The 24073-nt window shown below is 47.4% G+C and overlaps 1 protein-coding gene across 1 annotated transcript in view; it reads left to right on the top strand.

Moving 5' to 3' along the window:
* KLHL17 (kelch like family member 17) overlaps positions 1-13518 on the top strand; it is a 29157-nt gene extending 15639 nt beyond the window's left edge. Inside the window, exons 7-13 of the mRNA XM_063145077.1 lie at positions 900-1113; positions 2695-2839; positions 5242-5409; positions 7357-7445; positions 9854-9927; positions 12053-12234; positions 12942-13518. Coding sequence (XP_063001147.1) covers positions 900-1113; positions 2695-2839; positions 5242-5409; positions 7357-7445; positions 9854-9927; positions 12053-12234; positions 12942-13170 — 1101 coding nt within the window. The 3' untranslated portion in view covers positions 13171-13518. The remainder of the gene's footprint in view (positions 1-899; positions 1114-2694; positions 2840-5241; positions 5410-7356; positions 7446-9853; positions 9928-12052; positions 12235-12941) is intronic.
* The last annotated feature ends 10555 nt before the right edge of the window (positions 13519-24073 follow it).

The following is a 24073-nucleotide window of genomic DNA, read 5'->3' as shown; positions in this document are numbered from 1 at the left end:
TATTTTCCCAAGGCCCTGCTTCTATTTTACCAGGGCCCCGTTTCTATTTTCTCAGGGCCTCGTTTCTATTTTCCCAGGGCCCCGTTTCTATTTTCCCAAGGCCCTGCTTCTATTTTCCCAGGGCCTCGTTTCTATTTTCCCAGGGCCTCGTTTCTATTTTCCCAAGGCCCCGTTTCTATTTTCCCAAGGCTTCCTTTAACTTGAGCCCATTATTCCGTGTCCTGCACTCTAGGATGATCGAGAAGAGATCCTGGCCCTCCTCTGTGTGACAACCTTTTAAGTATTTGAAGAGTGCTATCATGTCTCCCCTCTGTCTTCTCTTCTCCAGACTAAACAGGCCCAGTTCTTTCAGTCCTCATTGGATCATGCTCAGTGTGCTCAGTCCTCATTGGATTGTCAGTCCCCCCCCCCAGGCCTGTTCCCCTCCCCACAAATATTTCTTATACTTCTGCAAAACCTGGGCTTCCCCCACATCTGCCTACCTGGTCCCTTCCTCTTCTGCATGGGTGGTGCTGTTTTGGCTACTTCGCCCCTCAAAAGTCTGGAATTAGTGTACAGAGAGGGGCCATAACTCAGTGTGATACAGCCCTAGCTTTGCATGCAGAAGGTCCTAGGTTCGATTCCCGGCTTCTCCGGGTGGGGCTAAGGAGGAATCCTGCCTGAAACCCCGGAGAGACATTGCTGCCTGTCAGTGTCGACAGCACTGGGCTAGATGGGCCAAGAGCCTGACTCAGTATAAGGCAGCTTCTGAAGTTTCTATATGTGAAATGCGACAACCCTTGAAAAGTGCTGTCCTGCCTCCCCTCAGTCTTTTATTCTCAGAAGAGAAGAGCTCTCCTGATTTTAGTTATTGAGTTCTTCTCTCCCTCCACTTCGCTTTCCCCTTTCTCCTTCCTCAGCTCATGAAGTGTGTCCGTCTCCCCCTCCTAAGCCGCGACTTCTTGATGAGCAATGTTGACACGGAGCTGCTCGTCCGGCACCATTCGGAGTGCAAAGACCTCCTCATCGAGGCGCTCAAGTACCACCTCATGCCAGAGCAGAGGGGGGTCCTGAGCAACAGCCGAACCCGCCCCCGGCGTTGTGAGGGGGCCAGCATGGTGCTCTTCGCCGTCGGTGAGTATGTCCAAGATCAGGGAACGTTTGGGAGGGGGACGGACGAAAGAAGACGCAGACAGGGTGCAAAGAGGGAGCTGTATTCAGGCCTGTTACGGAAGGAGTTTCTGCTTAGTGCCCTATCTGCCAGGCAGGTCGTTCCTGGCTCTGGAGGCTTCTCTCTTTCATTTATATTCTGCCTTTCTACCAAAAAGTGCCGCTCGAGGCAGCTGACCGAACGATTTCAAACAGATTAAAAGAATAAAATGCATTAAAACGTAGCAGTGACAGAATAGAAACAGCACCCGACCCACAGAACTCCTCACAGGCCAAAGACCTTCTTGAATAAAGCGGTCTTTGCCTGCGGAGAGGGAGCGAACCTAGCCTCCATTGGGAGGGAGTTCCACAGCCTGGGAGCGGCCACCAAAAAGGCCCTGTCTTGCGTCGCCACTACATGAAACCCAGAAGGCGGTGATCTCGAAAGAATGGCCTCTCCAGGAGATCTTAAGAACCGGACAAGCTCTTATGGGAGAAGGCATCTTTCCGGTAGCCTGGTCCCAAGACATACAGGGGTTTATAGATCATAGCCAGCACTTTGAATTCTGCCCGTGAGGCAGGTATAACAAGGGAGTCGCGTGCTCCCTGTAACTGGCCCAGGTCAACAGTCTGGCCGCAGCATTCTGGACTAGTTGAAGTTTCTGAACACTTGTCAAAGGTAGCCCCACATTACAGTAGCCCAAACAGGATGTAACTAAAGCATGTAGATCCTAGCCCTGGAAATCAAAACACAACGATTCTGTCCTTTCCTCCTTAATTGCCTTTTCACTCCTATGAACCTACCCAGACACTACGATTAAGATCTGAGGCCCTCCTCCATCTGCCACCTCTGAGGCAGGCTCGGAGGACGGCAGCATGGGACGGGGCCTTCTCGGTGGCGCCCCCCCGATTGTGGAACACTCTCCCCACCAAGGTCTGTCTGGCACCAACATTGTTGTCTTCTCAGTGCCAGGTTAAGACTGGCCTCTTTCCGGACATTTAAAGTTCTGTATGTTGAAGATTTTATATTGGGCTTTATCCAGTGGTGTCATAGTATCATAGAATAGTAGAGTTGGAAAGGGCCTATAAGTGGGGAGTCCAACCCCCCACTCAGAGCAGGAATCCACACCCTGACAGATGGTTGTCCAGCTGCCTCTTGAATGCTTCTAGTGTGGGAGAGCCCACCACCTCCCTAGGTCATGGGTTCCATTATCGTACTGCTCTAACAGTCAGGAAGTTTTTCCTGATGTCCAGCCGGAATCTGGCTTCCTGTAACTTGAGCCCGGTATTCTGTGTCCTGCACTCTGGGAGGATGGAGAAGAGATCCTGGCCCTCCTCTGTGTGGCAACCTTTCAAGCATTTGAAACCTTTCAAGTATTCTGCAAGGTTAACAAAGCAGAAGAGGAGCGCCACCAAATTCCGTTGCGCATTTACACTTTCACAACCGATTGCACAAGCGTTAACGTGCGACCAGGTTGTGTATACAAAGCGAAGACGTGCGTTCTTTCCCCCTGTCGTTCTGTCGGCGTCCAGCCCGCCCCTCTCTTCCTGTTGTGTCTCCTGCAGGAGGAGGCAGCCTGTTTGCTATCCATGGAGACTGTGAGGCCTACGACACCAGGACGGACCGCTGGCACATGGTCGCCTCCATGTCCACCCGCCGGGCCAGGGTCGGCGTCGCTGCCATCGGCAACAAGCTGTACGCTGTGGGCGGGTAAGGAGGAATGGTCCGCCAAGGAGAAACCGCTTCTCCTTCTCCCACCTCCCTGCCCCGGGCTGGCCCAACACCTCTCGCCGCCTGAAGCAAAGAACAAAATGGCAGCTTTCTCCCACTCCGTGCACAAAAGCCAACTGGACTGTCAATTCTGTCTTTCTTCGACTCCGCAGTGTCCTCCACTGCCTTTGAAAGCATCAGGCCAGTTTATAGAATCTTAGACTCATAGAATAGTAGAGTTGGAAGGGGTCTATAAGGCCATCTACTCCAACCCTCTACTAAATGCAGGAATCCACCTTAAAGCATCCCTGACAGATGGCTGTCCCGCTGCCTTTAGCGTGGGAGAGCCCACGACCTCCCTAAGCAATTGGTTCCATTGTTGTACTGCTCTAACAGTCAGGACGTTTTTCCTGATGTCCAGCTGGAATCTGGCTTCCTGTAACTTGAGCCCGTTATTCCGTGTCCTGCAGTCTGGGATGATCGAGAAGAGATCCTGGCCCTCCTCTGTGCAACAACCTTTCAAGGATTTGAAGAGTGCTCTCATGTCTCCCCTCAATCTTCTCTTCTCCAGGCTAAACAGGCCCAGTTCTTTCAGTCTCTCCTCCTAGGGCTTTGTTTCCAGACCCCTGATCATCCTGGTTGCCCTCCTCTGAACATGTTCAGGGAGCAGGTGAAAAGAAGGGAGAAGCAGGTTCTCAGGATGTCAAGGATTTATTGATCCAAAGCCCAACGGGTTTCGGCCTGTGTCTTTTGAAAGGCCTTCTACAGGGGTGTCATGGTCCTTCCTGACGAATCGTCATTTGAAGAGGAAGCAGACTTACCAGAGGCTGTAGACTCTCCTTCCTCTGAGGACTTTCCAGAGGCAGCGTTGCAGGGAGAAAAGGGTGTGTGCAGCCGAGGAGGATGCTGGCCCCTCAGAAAAGCTCCATGAAGGCCCTACTCCTTCACCTCCTGTCTCCAACGAAGCAGATTCTGAGCCAGAAGCGAGTCGTCCACTCAGCCTCTGGGAAAAGAGATTGAGGCGTGCAGTGCAAGTCCGGCCAGTGAGAAGAAGTCTCCGGCTGCAGAAATGTCGCTTGGTGAACGCTGACCTTAAATAGCTGGCTGGGATGGAAGGTTCAGTAATGAGCCACAGCTGGAGATGGGTAGGTCCAGGCTGGAGCCCAGCATAAAAAGGAACATCAGAAGTTTTCCAGACGCTGGCAACAACCCTCGTGAAGTTGCTAGTTTTGCTGCTTGCTCCGTGACTCGTGCCTTTGGAATCTTTGTGACTTTGACCCCGGACTGGACTTTGGGACCTCCTCTGTATCTCTCTGCCTCTGGACTGTGACGACTTGGCGTTTTGGATTTCTGTGAGTTAACTTCTCAGTGCTTAGCCACCAGGAGCATCTCAGCTGGCTGCATTCCCGGAAAAGACTGATAAGCTGGCCGGTTTCCCAGGAAGGACAAGATAACTAGGCTAAACACGACAAGGGGATCTTCAGAAGAAGTCTGCAGATTTTCCTCTAACGCTAGGCTGCGTGGTCTGAGTCTCCAACGAGTATCACAGGACGCAGCCTAGCGTTAGAGGAAAATCTGCAGACTTCTTCTGACAACCCCCTGAAGAAGGACATTTGAAAAGACACAGGCCGAAACACGTTGGGCTTTGCATCGATAAATCCTTTGCATCCTGAGAACCTGCTTCTCCCTTCTTTTCACCTGACTTGGATGCTTTCTTCCTTTGGATTTCAGTTTAGGAGCAGAAAGCAAGCCACATTAGGGTGACCCCATGAAAAGGAGGACAGGGCTCCTGTATCTTTAACAGTTGTACTGAAAAGGGAATTTCAGCAGGTGTCATTTGTATGTATGGAGAACCTGGTGAAATTCCCTCTTCATCACAACAGTTAAAGCTGCCCTCTTTTAAATCTGGTCACTCTAGTATAGCTGCTGCAGCTTTAACTGTTGTGATGAAGAGGGAATTTCACCAGGTTCTCCATACATACAAATGACCCCTGCTGAAAATCCCTTTTCTATGCAACTGTTAAAGATACAGGAGCCCTGTCCTCCTTTTCATAGGGTCACCCTAAGCCACATGGCACACAGGTCCCCTCCAACATCCTAGCATCTACCACCTAAGGCAGCTGCCTCACTCTGCCTCATGGTAGGGCCGGCCCTTCCACCGCTCCCCTTAACGCTATAACATGTTTTCCAGGCACCCGTAGACGTAGGGGAGAGAGAATCATGTATATATCCTGCCTGTAGGGACTGTGCTAAAATGGGGACATGACAAGGGACTTCAAATCACACTACAGCCTGGCATTTCTTATATTCTTATAAAGGCACTCCAAGCCCCTGATGATTCGAGTTACCGCTTTTCGATTACCTTCCAAAGTTTGTTTTTTTAAAGCTCTGTTTCGCCGTAGCTACGATGGAACCTCCGACTTGGCCACGGTAGAATCGTATGACCCCGTCACCAATTCTTGGCAGACGGAAGTGTCCATGGGAACCAGACGGAGTTGTTTAGGGGTGGCGGCCTTGCACGGGCTCCTCTATGCCGCCGGAGGATATGACGGGGCTTCATGCCTTAACAGGTAAGGGGATTCCTTTGGTATTCATTTACTTCGGTACGGGTGAATGTATTTATTATTATATGTTCGTATAGCCCAAACTATATAAGTCTCACCTGTTCTTATGTTCACATTTGCTGTTAACGAAAATACAAAAAGGAATTCCAGAATAATACACAGAATGTTTCTTGTTGACCTTCAAAGCTTTTCACGGTCTAGCTCCTTCCTATCTCTCCTCTCTCATCTCACACTATTGCCCCGCTCGTGCTCTTCGCTCCTCTGATGCCATGCTTCTCGCCTGCCCAAGGGTCTCTACTTCCCTTGCTCGGCTTCGTCCATTTTCCTCTGCTGCCCCTCATGCCTGGAATGCTCTTCCAGAACACCTGAGAACTACCAACTCAATCACAGCTTTTAAAACACAGCTAAAAACTTTTCTTTTCCCTATAGCCTTTAAACTTTGAGTTTGTTCTGACTCTATACTGTTAGCTTCACCCTTCCCGGTGCCTGTTTACCCTACCCTGTGCCTGTTTGCATTCTCTTCCCCTCCTTATTGTTTACTACAACTTTATTAGATTGTAAGCCTATGCGGCAGGGTCTTGCTATTTACTGTGTTATCTGTACAGCACCATGTACATCGATGGTGCTATATAAATAAATAAATAAATAAATAAATATTAATAATAATAATAATAATAATAATAATAATAATAATAGATTCAAGAAATGTATTTGCCCATTTTAAAGTGTGCAAACAAAAACAACACCTGACTTTGGGATAGAAATATTTTGGCAATGACAAACTGTAATATCCACTCTATGGTACTGACAAGGCAAAATGGCTAGAAATATTCTGTGTATTATTCTGGAATTCCTTTTTGCATTTTCGTTAACAGCAAATGTGAATATAAGAACAGGTGAGTCTTATACAGCTTTGCCTAAAGGAATGTAATTTAATTTTTGAGTGTTGTTCCTGTTTCTATTATAACTTGATGTTGTGCAGACTTCTACTGTTACTTTCTACTGTTAGTTTTTCCCTACCCTGTGCCTGCTTACCCTACCCTGTACCTGTTTGCATTCTCTTCCCCTCCTTATTGTTTTACTATGATTTTATTAGATTGTAAGCCTATGCGGCAGGGTCTTGCTATTTACTGTTTTACTCTGTACAGCACCATGTACATTGATGGTGCTATATAAATAAATAATAATAATAATAATACATTTAAAAATTATGATAGCTCCTGACGAAGTACAAGCAGTCCGAAACACTTGAGCAGAGCACGTTTGGATATAAACCAATAAAACGAACTTTTATATGATTTCTGAAGCACCAGAGTTTGCCTCTTTTCAGCGCTTTCGTTACATGGTGCAATTCTCCTCCCTGCACAGTCACACCCAATGAGAATTCAGTCGTTTCAGATTATATAAAGTTTTTCCTAAAAGGACAAATTTCTGAATTAAGAAAATACATCGGGTGGGAAAGACATCAAGCGCCTTAAAAGGTGGTATCGCGTTAATGAATGAATCAGATCCGGTTCTCCGGAAAGTGTCTGCTACCGTCTTGTGCTTTTGATTTTTTTAGGAAAGAAAGGAAAGGAACCTCTCAGTGCAAGCACTGAGTCATTACTGACTCTTGGAGGGACGCCAGCTTAAGCTGTTGTTTTCTTGGCAGGCCTTAGAGCGGGGTGGTTTGCCATTGCCTTCCCCGGCCGTGATTACCTTTCCCCCAGCTAACTGGGTACTCATTTTACGGACCTCGGAAGGATGGAAGGCTGAGTCGACCCGAGCCGTCTGCCTGAAACCAGCTTCCGCTGGGATCTAACTCAGGCCGTGGGGAGAGTTTCAGCTGCAGAAACTGCTGCTTTACCACTCTGCGCCACACGAGGCTCTGTGTGATTTTTTTAATGCGATGTCAATTTGGTCCAAAGAGCGCCTGACCATATGCTGTTGTTTCTCACTCCTGACCTCCCTCAGCGCTGAGAGGTACGATCCGCTGACCGGCACCTGGACCTCGATTGCCGCCATGAGTACCAGGAGGAGATACGTCCGGGTGGCCACACTGGGTAAGAGGAACTCCTACGTTAAAAAGCGAGAAGGTCTCGCTCTCGTTTATAATATTAGACGCCAACGGGGTCATTCCCATGAAGCTGATTGGTGGGAGATTCAGGGCAGAGATAAAAGGAAGGACTTCTTCACACAGCACAGAGTTAAACTGTGGAACTCACTGCCACAAGAAGTGGTGATGGCCACCCATTTGGATGGCTTCAAAAGGGGGTTGGAGAAATTCCTGGAGGAGAAGGCACTCAACGGCTACTAGCTCTGATGGCGATGTGCTACCTCCAATATCAGAAGCAGTATGGCGATGTACACCAGTTGCTGGGGAACATGGGTGGGAGGGTGCTGTTGCTTGTAGGTCCCTGGTCGACAGCTGGTTGGCCACTGTGGGAACAGAGGACTGAACTAGATGGACCCTTGGTCTGATCCAGCAGGGCTTTCCTTATGTCCTTAACATTAAACCATTGACCAGTCTCCAATTTTCAGGAAACATCTTTCTGGTTCTTTGGGGATTTGGCGGGGAGGAATGGGATGGAACAGCCTGGAATGGAGCACTAAAAAACATGCCAACATTTTATGCAGGCCCCCGCTTGTATTTTATATATTCTGTTCAGTTCAAGCTATGTAGAGGAGAGGCGAATAGTTAAGTAGCCTCCCTCCCTCCCTACAACACCATCTAGCTACGGTATTCACCAGCACCACTTCCCTGTATCCCAACCTCCTGAACCTTCACAAGCCACTGCCCTCATGCTTTCAATCCTCTCTCGCCACCTTAAGGACTACAAACTTGATCCGTCTTTTAAAAAATGAAAACCGAGATTTCTGCATTCAGTGCCGTTTTACTGTACTTGCCCAGGGCCAAGCCATTGCCTGGATGCTTTCAATCCTCTCTCGCCAACCTTAAGGACTACAAACTTGATCCGTCTTTTTAAAAAATGAAAACCGAGATTCTGCGTTGAGTACCATTTGCTGTACTTGGGGCAATGGCAAGTTAAGCGCAGGCCTGCCTTTAAAGGACTCTCTATTTATACTGTTAGTTTTACCCTACCCAGTGCCTGTTTACCCTACCCTGTGCCTGTTTGCATTCTCTTCCCCTCCTTATTGTTTTATTATGATTTTATTAGAATGTAAGCCTATGCGGCAGGGTCTTGCTATTTACTGTTTTACTCTGTACAGCACCATGTACATTGATGGTGCTATATAAATAATAATAATAATAATAATAATAATAATAATAATAATAATAATAATTCGGCCCTGGTTAGGCCTCATCTAGAGTATTGCGTCCAGTTCTGGGCTCCACAATTCAAGAAGGATGCAGACAAGCTGGAGCGGGTTCAGAGGAGGGCAACCAGGATGATTAGGGGTCTGGAAACAAAGCCCTATGAAGAGAGACTGAAAGAACTGGGCAGGTTTAGCCTGGAGAAGAGAAGATTGAAGGGAGACATGAGAGCACTCTTCAAATACTTCAAAGGTTGTCACACAGAGGAGGGCCAGGATCTCTTCTCGATCCTCCCAGAGTGCAGGACACGGAATAACGGGCTCGAGTTAAAGGAAGCCAGATTCCGGCTGGACATCAGGAAAAACTTCCTGACTGTTAGAGCAGTGCGACAATGGAATCAGTTACCTAGGGAGATTGTGGGCTCTCCCACACTAGAGGCCTTCAAGAGGCAGCTGGACAAGCATCTGTCGGGGATGCTTTAAGGTGGATTCCTGCATTGAGCTGGGGGTTGGACTCGACGGCCTTGTAGGCCCCTTCCAACTCTGCTATTCTATGATTCTATGATTCTATGACTAGCAGCATGATACATTCTGTTGCTGGCAGAGATTCCTTTTCGGAGCATGCTTTGCACGTGAATGCGTTGGACGGTTTCTTTGCTAGTCGGTCGTGTGTGTGCCTTCTGCTCCAGTTTGCCCATCTCCACACCCCCGGGGGCTTCTTCCTTATTCCCCTCTGACTCATGCTCGCAGTGCACTGCCGTCATGACCCCACATGAGGCGCATCACCTGTCACAAAACAAGCCAACCATAACAGCAGGGGAGCACCGCCTTGGCTACAACGACAAGGCCGGGGCATTTCCCCGCAGGCGGTCTCACTGGGCCGGCTGTCTCGCTCGCACAGAGCAGTTCAGAAATCGCCTTGTGAATATTTCATGTGCCCCTACGCCAGACAACGCCTCCGCGAAGTTTCAGGAAGGGACACGGTCTTCACGCTCCGCGAGGTAATCTTCCCCAAAGGGGCCTGCCTCAGAACAGGACCGCAGGCATTGGTGGCTCACCCCTTGTGGCCTCCTGTTCTTCTGTACAATGTCTTTCTTGGGCCTGGCTTGAATGTGTGCTTTCGGGTGGGACTCCTGCATCACAGCATGCTTCCTTACGCGTTGTGTATGTGTGTCTTTTCCCCCTCTCCCTGCAGACGGCAACCTCTATGCTGTTGGAGGATACGATAGCTCATCGCACTTGGCAACCGTGGAGAAGTACGAGCCGCAGGTAAATCTGAAGAAGGGGCAAAGCCTGGGGCTGATTGGGGGAAAGTTAAGTTGCGGGCATCTCTCTGCTATAGAAGTGGTGCCATAGTGGGAGAGGATACTTAAATATTTGAAAGGTTGTCACGCAGAGGAGGCCCAGGATCTCTTCTCGATCCTCCCAGAGTGCAAGACACAGAATAACGGGCTCAAATTAAAGGAAGCCAGATTCCGGCTGGACAGCAGGAAAAACTTCCTGACGGTTAGAGCGGTATGACAATGGAACCAGTTACCTAGGGAGGTGGTGGGCTCTCCCACACTAGAGGCCTTCAAGAGGCAGCTGGACACTGTCAGAGATGCTTTAAGGTGGATTCCTGCATTGAGCAGGGGGTTGGACTCGATGGCCTTATAGACCCCTTCCAACTCTACTATTCTAGGATGGAAGGCGGATCTTGGAAAACCAAGGGCTGTCTAAATGTGTCTTTGCCCCACGGAGGTTGCAAATCGGCGCTGCGTTGATTGTGTGACGCAGCTGCCGATTGCAGGCCCCGCGGGGCAAATAGACGAAGTTGCGCTTTGAAAAAGCCAGGGACTTACCCCAACTTTTCGCGCCGAAGCGAGATCGCCGTGGCTCTTCTGCCATCTGACCTCGCTCCAGCGTCGAGCCAGGGGCATTCCCGGGCAGAAGGCCCAGCGAGCCGAATGACCGCCGGAAAGCCTGTGCTGCCTCTTTCGTCAGGATTACCTGCCGCCACCCCGCAGCAGCAAAAGTGCGGCACCAACGCGCCGCTATAAAGGCAGGCTTGTGGAGATGAATGGTGTGAAAACATATGAGCAACACAAGCTCTACAGGAAGTGTTAAGTGTTTCCAGAGAGTGGCTGTGTTGGCAGTGGTGTAGTGGTAAAGTTTGAAATGCAGGCGCTCATCATGACAGTCGTCATAGCCATGCCCCCAAGGAGATTCCAAAAATGCAGGTACCTGCGTTGATCCATATTTACAAACCAGTTGTAGCCGTTTTCATCAACCCCGGAAGAGGATATTTTGTAAAGGAAATGGGTCTTAAGTGTCCATGCAAGACCAAGCCGCCCCAAAATACTTTACGTTACAACAGGGTACAATAAATGTTTGCTGGGTCAATAGATTTTGCCCCCCAGCTGCCGGGAGTGTTGCAGCTAAGCTCAGAGGGAACAGGGGAATGGTGGGTGGCGGCGGCACATGAAATAAGCGACCATGTAAATAAAAAAGTGCCCCGTGAGCCCTGACTCCATGATATCACTGTGTGTCAGCCTCCCGCAGCAAAAATAACAAAGGATGTTGTGGCACCTTAAAGACTTAACAGATTTATTCTGGCTTAAGCTTTCATAGACTGAATTTGTTAGACTTGAAGGTATCATGAGACCCTCAGTTGTTTTTATAGGAACTGTGATTCACAGCCTGCCGATCTGAGATGGTTTGTCAAAGTAACAGTGATTTTAGTGAAGCTGCATGTGTATTTCCATTCAGACATAGCGGGGAAATGGTGGCTACGTGAACACACCATGGCAAATTTCATGCTTGCATTCCCCCCCTCCTCTTTTGCTACTCAAAGGATGAGTTTGAAAGCATCTGCTTTTGTTTTTAAATTAACCATAATTCCCTTTGACCTTCGAAAACAGAACTGTGATGTCTTTTCGACGATGGCTAGTAAGAACAAGCTAGGATCACACCATGATTCCAGATCCTGGCTTGTTCTCAAACTGAAGTTTTTCAAACAAGCCACAGTTTCCCGAGTTTGGACATCACAAACAACTGTGGTTCTGTGCATGAAAAGAAGAGGAGAGTTGGGGAATCAAACAAGCATCTTTAGGTGCAGTGGCCTCCAGATGCAGAACAACAGCTATAACTATGGTTTGTCAATTCAGATACCACAGCATACTACAGTTAGCACAAACCATGGTTTGCAAACCCTCCTCAAACCATGGTTTCTGATTCTGCATTGCCAGCCAGACTCAAACCATGGCTTCTCAGTTCAGATGTCACACCGAGCCATAGCTAAGCTTCTCTATCCATGGTTTGGAGCGATGTCTAGAAACTTCAAGAAAGGGGGAGAAGGATTCCTTTAACCTGAAGTGCTCAGTAACTTTTCTCTTTCTTTTCTCTTTCCTACCAGATCAATACGTGGACTCCGATTGCCAACATGCTCAGCCGCCGCAGCAGTGCTGGCGTGGCTGTTTTGGAAGGGATGTTGTACGTGGCAGGTGGCAACGATGGGACCAGCTGCCTTAATTCGGTGGAACGCTACAATCCAAAAACCAACACGTGGGAAAGCGTGGCACCCATGAACATCCGGAGGTAGGGGAGCAGCTCATCTCAAACAAGGTTGGGGCTAAGTAATAGTATTGATGCCACCACTCGTAAGTCCCTGCTCCTGGTAGACTCGCACTGAACCTCAGTCAGTGACGGCTTCTGGAGCAAGACCCCAGGCATTAAACAGAGAGCCTTAGAGCGGTTATATAGGAGGAGGTGGTCCTTGGATTGAACCCAAGCGATCTAGGGTTTTATAGAAAAGAGCAAGCATCCTTGAATTGAGCTTGGAAACAAATAGGCAACTGATGGCTCTAGTTATATTCTTAACCTGGGTGACCCTATGAAAAGGAGGACAGGGCTCCTGTATCTTTAACAGTGGCATAGAAAAGGGAATTTCAGCAGGTGTCATTTGTATATATGGAGAACCTGGTGAAATTCCCTCTTCATCACAACAGTTCAAGCTGCAGGAGCTCAACTAGAGTGACCAGATTTAAAAGAGGGCAGTTTTAACTGTCGTGATGAAGAGGGAATTCCACCAGGTTCCCCATATATACAAAGGACACCTGCTGAACTTCCCTTTTCAATACAACTGTTCAAGATACAGGAGCCCTGCCCTCCTGTCCATATGGCCACCCTATCTTAACCCCTTACTCCACCCAAAGGCAATCAATCTAGTGCCACCTAGTGACTAAACTCTATCATGACACTATCCACGCCGTTGGTCGCTTATGTTTTGGACTTCATCTTCTCAGGAGCACCCATGACCTGGTGGCCATGGACGGCTGGCTGTACGCGGTCGGAGGCAACGACGGGAGCTCCAGCCTGAATTCCATTGAGAAGTACAACCCACGCACGAACAAGTGGGTGGCCGCCTCGTGCATGTTCACCCGTCGCAGCAGCGTGGGCGTGGCTGTGCTGGAACTCCTCAACTTCCCGCCCCCTTCCTCGCCCACCCTGTCGGTGTCCTCGACGAGTCTTTGACAAAGAGTCCGGTCACACCTCGCCTCGAGGGGACTGCAGCATCTGTCGGAGCGCCAAGCCGGCCTGGCCTGACCCCTGCGGCAGCCACTCCCTGTGACGAGAGGGCGGTGAAGAGGTGGAGGTGCTGCGTCGAGACCTTTTTAGTAATAACTTTTTTTCCCTAGGGGGGCCGTTTCTGGCTCTTGTGGTGCAGCTCCGAGCGTGGATCTAGACCACAACTCCTTAAAAACAACAACAACAAAGAATCCAGAGCCCTCTTGGTTTTCACCACCTATTTCATCATCATTCGGCTGATTCTGCCTGGTCCTTCCAGACCCGTCTCGGCGATCTCCGACTTCCCCGATTGGACATGACCTCTGGCTCAACGTAGGGTGACCCTATGAAAAGGAGGACCGGGCTCCTGTATCTTTAACAGTTGTATTGAAAAGGGAATTTCTGCAGGTGTCATTTGTATATATGGAGAACCTGGTGAAATGCCCTCTTCATCACAACAGTTAAAGCTGCCCTCTTTTAAATCTGGTCACTCTAGTATAGCTCCTGCAGCTTTAACTGCTGTGATGAAGAGGGAATTTCACCAGGTTCTCCACATATACAAAGGACACCTGCTGAAATTGCCTTTTCTATGCAACTATTAAAGATACAGGAGTAGGGTGACCCTATGAAAAGGAGGACAGGGCTCCTGTATCTTCAACAGTTTTATTGAAAAGGGAATTTCAGCAGGTGTCGTTTGTATATATGGAGAACTTGGTGAAATTCCCTCTTCATCACAGCAGTTAAAGCTGCAGGAGCTATACTAGAGTGACCAGATTTAAAAGAGGGCAGCTTTAACTGTTGTGATGAAGAGGGCATTTCACCAGGTTCTCCATATATACAAATGACACCTGCTGAAATTCCCTTTTCAATAAAACTGTTAAGGATACAGGAGCCCTGTCCTCCTTTCCATATGGTCACCCTAGGCAACATTCCTCTTTTAAGATGGAAGCAAACCGCACTGAGTAGGGTGACCATATGAAAAGGAGGACAGGGCTCCTCTATCTTTAACTGTTGTGATGAAGAGGGAATTTCAGCAGGTGCCGCATGCATACAAATGACACCTGCTGAAATTCCCTTTTCTATGCAAGTGTTAAAGATACAGGAGCCCTGTCCTCCTTTTCATAGGGTCACCCTAGCCCAACGGAGCTTGAAAGCAACAACGAAAAAGGTCAGGGATACAGGAACAATTACAACAACAAGCCTGTCTAGGGTCATTTGTGTAGGCTGCACCAGCAGCTGGATGTGAGCTGTGAATGTCACACTTCGCCAAAACCTCTTACCAAACCCGAATAGCGCACTGTTAAAAGACTACGAGGCGATGCCTCTCTCGCTGGTGTCTATCGAAAGGGATGCCTTAAAACTAACAAAAACACAACAACGAAAAACAGGGCGGGAGGAGAGCAAACCGCATTGCAAGTCCTCTACCGTCCTCTGTGATCCCTCACTCTGTCCACCTGGTCTATGTGCCACAACGCCTGAAGTTCCCCCGCCCTCTTGGACGGCACAGTTTCGGGGGCGTTTCCGCTTCTCCCCCGCTTTTTCCATTGAGAAAAAAAATCATCTGAGATACTGACTCCTCTTTCCACAAGTCTGCGGTTGGAGAATGATGCCAATTAACAAGGTAGAGCAGAATCACGAGAAGCACGTTCCTGTTATCATAGTTGTTGTTGTTATTATTATTATTATTATTATTATTATTATTATTATTATTTATTACATTTGTATACAGCCTATAGCTGAGTCCCTCTGGGTGGTTTACGTAGGATTTGTTACCTTTTATTTTCATGCCTGTGTTTTAACATTCTTTTTAACGGATTTTTTTTAGTTTTCAAGCAAAATTGGCATTCTTCTACCTGCCCGCCCTTCCTTTATTTATTTATTTATTTTTAACTGGGAGAAGTGCAGAAAGGGAGAAAAAGTAGCATGTAAATATATCGATACACACACCTACAGGTGCAGCAAGTGTAGCAGACAGGAGGGAGGGAAAACATTTATAACAGTTCCATTAAAATGATTAGGGGTGGGTGGGCGATATTCAGCAATACAACCTTCTCATTGAAATGATGGAGAGATGTGCAATAACCCTCTTCGACATGTCCCATGCATTCAGAGTGGTGTTGCGCATGAATCCTGCTCAAGTCCCATTTCAGGGCGCTATTGAGCACCGCCCACTCATTTCAGAGTAGCGTGGAGTAATTCCTGTTCAAATCCTAGGGACCTTGTGGGCTCTCCCACACTAGAGGCTTTCAAGAGGCAGCTGGACAGCCCTTTGTCAGGGATGCTTTAGGGTAGATTCCTGCCTTCAGCAGGGGGTTGGACTTGATGGCCTTATAGGCCCCTTCCAACTCTACTATTCTATGATTCTATCAGGGTGCTAGAGTCCATTCATTTTACAGCTGCATTGCACAATTCTTACAGTATCCAATTCATTTCAAGGCACTATTGGGCAACGCCCATTCATTTCAGAGCCCTGTCGCACAATTCTCATCAAGTCCAGCTCATTCCAGGCCTCTGTCGTGCTACACCCATTCATTTCAGAGCGGTGTTGCGAACTTCCTGTTCAAACCCTGTTCTTTTCGTGGTGTTCACGGACTAGGCCAATTCATTGCGGAGTAGTGTGAACTACCCGTTCAAATCCTGCTCAATCGAGAGTACTATTGCACCGTTTCCAAGCATTTCAGTGGGAGGGCTTTGTGCTTCGGTTTGGTTTCGACGGCGCTAGCATAGGAAAACATTGTGCGCGGTTTGTGGATGGTGTAATTGGCCCGGGAGGAGTCTCCCTGAGAAAGCTTGCACCGACGCATGTGTGACAAAAAGTGGACGAGCGAGCAAGGAAGTGCTGTATGTGTCCAAGAAGAATTTGCACTGAAACAGCGGAAGTTGCCACAAAGACCTTACTGGACCCACAAGGAATGCTTTTGAGTTGAGTTTGTACTATAGAACTTAGCGGCTCCATGGCGTGAAGACCCACCTACACCATGAAAACCTCTCTTTCGGGGGGAAGGACATTGCTTAAAGACCTCTTTCACTGCATTCTACCCAATCCTCCGTGCGATTTGTGTGCAACTGAGAACTTAGGAGCTGGGTGCGATTGAGGCTTTGGAACGACACCCACCCACCCCCCCGAGTTCAGCCACACACCCCTGCAACGGATCAAGCTCTCGTACCTCAGTCGCCTCGGGACGCTCTTCTGCAATTGTGGCCTAATCGATCTAGCGAAAAACTAATTCTGATTTTGTAATAATTTATTCACCCTTATCTGATCTCTTGTGTAGTTCTCCCCCTCCCTTTTGGGGGTGGGGGCTCTTTCTCCCTCTCCTCCATCAGCTGAGTTCTACTGCGGCAATAACAGATTTGGTTTCCGTTTTCCCATTTTCGCAAAGACAGCTGGTGGGTTTGGGGGTGGCTCAGATAGGACAACCCTGCTTTTCTACTTGCACGATGCATTAGCCGGGGTAAATGTTCCGTCTCGGTGTCTTTGGTGACTGGACAAGACTTCGTAGCCCGCTGGATTTCAGTGTTGAGAGTAGGGGGTATTATTTTATTTATTTATTTTATTACATTTATATACCGCCCCACAGCCGAAGCTCTCTGGGCGGTTTACAACAAATGGGTACAAGGAATTGTATCGAGAGTTAGAATGGGTGCTTCTGTTTTCCTAGTGATGGTGATGGAAGGCAGGGTGATGGATGGCAGAGAGGGGAGTTTAGGAGATAACAGAGATCATCCACCTTGGTTTGATTGCTTGTGCCAATTCCTTAAATCCAGAGATTGGGCTTTGTCAGAGTTCTGCAGCTCGCTGGCAGCACCGTGCTGATTCTGATTGGCAATTTTAATTTCAGCACACAGTTTGACACGCTCAGCGCCGCCACACCTAACACATGGATTGGCGTGTTGGGGGTGCAATTTTTAAGAAAAAGGCACTTCTAAAAGTACCTTTTTAAAAATAAGAAAAATTAAAACCCTGAGCACGCAAAACAACCCGTCAAACTTGGCCAGGGCTTTGCCAGCTGCAATACGCTTCTGGAATATATACCCGGTTGATTTTTTATTTTATTTTTAACAGTGCCTTCAGTTCCTTTTGGTGGTTTCGTGGTTGTGTTCTGTGCCACGGTCACCGTGGTCTGTTTGGTAGTCTTCTGTCATTGTCTGCTTGTGGCCTGCACATATACTTCGTTTGCCTGCGATGGTGAAACGCTCGTGTCGGAAGATGTAGGCAAAATTGCTTCTCACGCTTCTGAAATGATTACAGGTTGTTCCTAGTGGACAGATGGTTCCATTCTAATGTCTGGGATTCTCTAGACAGTTTCCATTTTCAAAGGTCCTTGCAGTGCAAACTTCAGGAGTTCCACCACCAATCCGCACTGCTGATTTTATTTATTTATTTATTTTATTACATTTATATACCGCCCCACAGCCGAAGCTCTCTGGGCGGTTTACAACAATTAAATGGTTGGCCATGAAGTCAACAGCTTTTGCCCGTTGTTGGGCCTTGGGGTTTCCATCTTCCTTGCATTCCTGGTTGTATACCACAACATAAACCCAGAAGAGTGGGAAGCCACCATCTAGATCAGCTGTCCAGACGTTTTGGACTTCAACTCCCAGAAGCCCTTACCAGCATGGCCAATGGTCAGGAATACTGGTAGTTGAGGTGCCAAACATCTGGAAATCTACTTTCCGCCCATCCCTGAACTAGCTTTTAATGGGACTTGTCCCTCAGCCATGGGTATACACCAATCTTTTGCAGCCTGGTGTCCTGCAGGTATGTTGGACTGCAATTCCCATCATTTTCAGGCAGCATGGCCATGGGAATTGCACTCCGAACACATTTTTTATCATTTATTTTTATTTATTGTTGGATTTATATACCGCCTTTTTTCCTCCAAGGAACCCAAGTCAGTGTACATAATCCTCCTCCTCTCCAGTTCTATCCTCACAACAACAACCCTGTGAGGTAGGCTGGGCTGAGAGTATGTGACTGGCCCAAAGTCACCCAGTGGGTTTCCATGGCTGAGGGGACTAGAACCCAAATCTCCTGACTCCCAGTCCAACACTTAGCCACTACACCACACTGTGGAAGATACCACGTGGAAGACACCAGGCTGGAGAAGATTGGTGCACTGTATGAAATAAAACAACAATAATAACACCCGTAGAAAAATGCTTTGTCGCACTGGATCCTCCATGCAGTGTGGTTGTGGAAGATGTTCTCCGGGGGTGCGGATACGATCTGTGCCATTGTGCGATCACCTGCAAGCAGACTTGATGGATGGTCCATTTAAACAGAACATTACAGAGAAATTGCTCCATGAGTAAAGTTGGAGTAGAAAGAGGGGAAAAACCACCAAAACACTGGTACTGAAAAGAGAATACAACTCTGGTGTTCGATGAAGTAAATAAATGGTTTTAATTGTTTTCTTTCAAAAAATAATCCAACGATTAAAACAATCGTAAAAATCGTGTATTGGGAGCTCAAAGTTCCGGACCCGAAGTGGTCCTTCCTCAGGAACTAGAAGTCAATACATCGAAGTATTAGAAAGCTGCACGTATTCAATCTTTTCACAATACATTAAAAATATATCTCAACAATGTGCATAATGTTTAAAGTCCATTTCAGTATGAAAACTATGAGGGCAGGTCTAGATTGCTGTATAAATTATCAAACGGCAGGTGTTGTTCCAGTTTTGTCAAGATGTTTTCACCTGATAGCACTCTTCAAGTACTTAAAAGGTTGTCACACAGAGGAGGGCCAGGATCTCTTCTCGATCCTCCCAGAGCGCAGGACACGGAATAACGGGCTCAAGTTAAAGGAAGCCAGATTCCAGCTGGACCTCAGGAAAAACTTCCTGACTGTTAGAGCGGTACGACAATGGAACCAGTTACCTAGGGAGATTGTGGGCTCTCCCACACTCGAGACCTTCAAGAGGCAGCTGGACAACCATCTGTCAGGGATGCTTTAGGGTGGATTCCTGCATTGAGCAGGGGGTTGGACTCGATGGCCTTGTAGGCCCCTTCCAACTCTACTATTCTATGATTCTAAGATACATATTATTATTATTATTATTATTATTATTATTTATTTATATAGCACCATCAATGTACATGGTGCTGTACAGAGTAAAACAATAAAATAGCAAAACCCTGCCGCATAGGCTTACAAAGAACACAGATATAGATATACCAAATCCCGTCTCATAGATATATTTAATAATCGGATTCTATCTGATATATTAATGTATTGTGAAAATATTGAATATGTGCAGCTTTCTAATACTTGGATGTATTGACTTCTATCTCCTGAGGAAGGACCACTTTGGGTCCGGAACGCCGAGCTCCCAATACACAATTTTTACTATTGTTTTAATCGTTGAGTTATTTTTTGAAAGAAAACTATTAAAACCATCCATTTAATTCATCGAACACCAGAGTTTTACACTCTTTTCAGTATCCGTGAGTCACGTGCCATGTTTTTTTGTGAACCGCCCAGAGAGCTTCGGCTATTGGGCGGTATAGAAATGCAATAAATAAATAAATAAATGACAAAACGAAGTTCGACAACTTGGTCGGGCGGGTAGGCCAAAATCCCAACTCTTTTTGTGTTTTGTCCTTGAATTTCAAAGGAGGCCCTATGTAAGATCCGAAGATGGTGAGGGAGAAGGGGATTTTCAGCAATGGGCTTGAAAAGCAAACCTGTGAAGCAGTAGTAGCTATTGTGGCTAACCAGGAAAAAACCATGTCACCACGGGCTCTCTTGTGTGTGCGTTCATTTCCCCCCTTCCGACCCACAACTGACTAACCCAAATGACTAATCTTAACATGACTTTTGAAGTGTTTTCTCAAACAGAGTACGTTATTGTCTAGTGCAAGCCTTTTGGGGATGTTTCCTTATCCAGAGTTGAGCATGTATTGTCCAAAGACTGTAGCAAACAATTTTGGGGAACAGAGGAAAAGAGAAATCCGGCATTCACTCTCCTCAACATCCTTTCGGAAATACAAGCTCGGGGGCCCCAGTCGTGGTGCAAACTCCCCGCTCAATCACCCAATACTGAAGGAGCCTTTTTTGTTGCTGTTAATTTATACGTAAATGTGTGTGTCAACTTATTTATGCGCATTTTAACTTTACTTTTATGTTGTGTTTCTGAATTTTTGCACTATAATGGGGTGGGGATATGAGCAATACAAGCCAGTGTATAAAATTAAAACAACAACAGGTTTTTCTTGAATACCAAGATTACCCTCTCTGTTTTTGTCTGTGTCGTTCATCTTGATTTTTAAACCACTGGACGTTGTAACACAGGGGTGTTGAATGTCTTTCAGCCCACCAGGGCTGAATTCAGTTTTGGAGAAGCTCACGGAGGCCACATGCCAGTCGTGGGCAGGACAAAAATACCAGCTGAGTTTAGGTTGAAGCGCTTACTGCCTGCAACGAAGACTTAGGAGAAGCCAGGATCTCTTCTTGATCATCCCAGAGTGCAGGACATGGAATAACGGGCTCAAGTTACAGGAAGCCAGATTCCAGCTGGACATCAGGAAAAACTTCCTGAATGTTAGAGTGGTACGATAATGGAACCAGTTACCTAGGGAGGTTGTGGGCTCTCCCACACTAGAGGCCTTCAAGAGGCAGCTGGACACCCATCTGTCAGGGATGCTTTAGGGTGGATTCCTGCATTGAGCAGGGGGTTGGACTCAATGGCCTTATAGGCCCCTTCCAACTCTGCTATTCTATGATTCTATGATTTCATCCTTTTTAGAATGGGGAAAAATTCATGCAAAAGCCAGAAGCCATCAAATGATCGCCCCACCACCTTTCCCCAATTTGCCCATCTGGCAAGCTTTCAGCAGCTCTTTCACGAACTGGCCCTGTGGCAAATCAGGCTAACCAGCAGATTTTCAGTGGTTTTTAAAGAAAAATTGCACAAATTGCAACCCAAATTTGCGCAAATCTCTACGGCAGAGACAAAAAAACCCATAAAAAGTCCCTGGAATTTGGGGAAAACGTGCAGCTCAGCTTGCAAATGCAAGCTGAAGCAGGCACACTGGTGATATTTAAAAGCCCCGCAAAGGGCTAGATTTCCTGGCAACGGACAGTTCCTATTTGTAACTTCTTGGATCCATATGGTTTTGCCCCAAATGGGCCTAGTTCACACACACACACACACACACACACACACACCATCAACAACAAAGAAGGTGTTATTACCCCAACATTAAAATCACTCCACTGGCTGCCAATTAGTTTCCGGGCAAAGTACAAAGTGTTGGTCATTACCTTTAAAGCCCTAAATGGTTTGGGTCCAGGTTACCTGCGGGATCACCTTCTCCCATACAGTCCGCCCCACACACTCAGGTCCTCTGGGGTGAACTTACTTCAGTCCGCTAAAACTAGGCAGTTTCCCAGAGGACCTTTTCTTCTGTCGCCCCCAGATTGTGGAACGGCCTGCCGGAGGAGATTCGTAAAATTAACTCTCTGTGTGATTTTAGGAAAAAGGAAAGGAACCTCTCATGCAAGCACTGAGTCATTACTGACTCTTAGAGGGACGCCAGCTTTCGCTGTTGTTTTCTTGGCAGGCCTTATAGCGGGGTGGTTTGCCGTTGCCTTCCCCGGCCATGATTACCTTTCCCCCAGCTAGCTGGTACTCATTTTACCGACCTTGGAAGGATGGAAGGCTGAGTCGACCCGAGCCGGCTGCCTGAAACCAGCTTCCGCTGGGATCAAACTCAGGCCGTGGGGAGAGTTTCAGCTGCAGAAACTGCTGCTTTACCACTCTGCGCCACACGAGGCTCTGTGTGATTTTAAGGCAGCTTTAAAGACTAGCCTTTTCCAGTAGGCCTATCCAGATCAATGTAAAATCATGAATTTTTAAGATGTATTGATTCCTGTTCTAATGTTGTTCCCCGCCTTGATCCAAAGGGAGAGGCGGGTAAGAAAAAAATAAAATTATTATTATTATTATTATTATTATTATTATTATTATTATTACTACTACTACTACTACTACACAGAGATGGCAAGGAGAAAAGTTTTAGTTTACTCTGTGATATGCTACTTTTCTATGTGCAAAGGTATTCCTACCCACCTACCCCAAATTGGGGAAGCATTCAACAATCATAGAATAGTAGAGTTGGAAGGGGCCTCTAAGGCCATCGAGTCCAACCCCCTGCTCAAGGCAGGAATCCACCCTAAAGCATCCCTGACAGGTGGTTGTCCAGCTGCCACTTGAAGCCCTCTAGTGTGGGAGAGGCCACAACCTCCCTAGGTAACTGATTCCATTGTCGTACTGCTCTAACAGTCAGGAAGTTTTTCCTGATGTCCAGCTGGAATCTGACTTCCTGTAACTTCAGCCCGTTATTCCGTGTCCTGCACTCTGGGAGGATCGAGAAGAGATCCTGGCCCTCCTCTGTGTGACAACCTTTTAAGTATTTGAAGAGTGTTCTCATGTCTCCCCTGTTGTTACCCTCTTACCTGCCTTTGTCATCAAACCAGGCCCATGGTTTCTTAATCCTGTTCTAAGGCCTAAACATTTCTGCAGCAGGCTTTTCTGCTGGATCAGCCTTGTGCTTTGAAGCACTAACATGATGCAAACGTTTAAGTGTCCGGTGTCGCATGTGCCAGGAGAGGGCGCCCTCCTCCTCCTCATTTAATCTGCTGGGGGGGGCGGGGTCAAGGGAGTTCAGCAAAATCTCAGATGAGCTGCTTCCAAGTATCCTTACCTTGACTGAATTGTACATATTTGTGGCCGCTTGGGTGGCCACGTATTCTACTTTACAAAGCACAGTCCTCTGTTTGTGTCAGGGATGCTTTAAGGTGGATTCCTGCCTTGAACAGGGGGTTGGACTTGATGGCCTTATAGGCCCCTTCCAACTACTTTTCTATGCTTCTATAAGGTCTGTCCAATCCAGCCCCACGTTAAAGAGAAAGAAACTTCAGAAAGGAAAAAAGCAGAGGCCTGAATATTATCTGGACGGGAGACTGTGAAGGGACACAGGTCACCATCTACCACTATAAGGCAATGCATTGTCTGCTATGAGGAGAGACTGAAAGAACTGGGCCTGTTTAGCCTGGAGAAGAGAAGATTGAGGGGAGACATGATAGCGTTCTTCAAATACTTGAAAGGTTGCCACACAGAGGAGGGCCAGGATCTCTTCTCGATCCTCCCAGAGTGCAGGACATGGAATAACGGGCTCAAGTTACAGGAAGCCAGGTTCCGGCTGGACATCAGGAAAAACTTCCTGACGGTTAGAGCAGTACGACAATGGAACCAGTTACCTAGGGAGGTTGTGGGCTCTCCCACACTAGAGGCCTTCAAGAGGCAGCTGGACAACCCTCTGTCAGGGATGCTTTAGGGTGGATCCCTGCATTGAGCAGGGGGTTGGACTCGATGGCCTTATAGGCCCCTTCCAATTCTACTATTCTTTGATTCTATTGAAATTACTGTCATTATTTCTACATTTGCATCAATACATATCAATGAACATATGGAAATTGCAGTGGCCACATCTCTGCCTTCTTTGTGAGGCATTTCTTTCTTTCCCCCCTCTTTTCTGCTCGAATTCTACAAGCAGCCTTCCTTGCAGCAGCATAGTTTGGGGATTTGCTCCTGCAATGCGTCTCATTTCTTTATATACGTGCATTGGAGGTGTGAGCACAACTGTAGGATTGTCATGGGATGTGTTCTCTCCAGGGCTTACCCTATTGAGAAGCAGAGAGTGAGGCAGTGGCCTCAGGCGGCAAATGCTGTGATGTGGCAGCGAGGGGTTGGAGGAAAGACCTAGTCCGTGACCCACTAACCTAGCCTGCTATTCTATCATGAGATCACTGGAGACAGATTCGGTTGGCTTTTATACGTGGAATTATTCCTTCAGACAGCAA

This window comes from Elgaria multicarinata, chromosome 20, assembly GCF_023053635.1.
Source record: "Elgaria multicarinata webbii isolate HBS135686 ecotype San Diego chromosome 20, rElgMul1.1.pri, whole genome shotgun sequence".
NCBI lineage: Eukaryota > Metazoa > Chordata > Lepidosauria > Squamata > Anguidae > Elgaria > Elgaria multicarinata.
The sequence above is the reverse complement of the archived record's forward strand: the minus strand, read 5'-3'. Positions and strand labels throughout refer to the sequence as shown.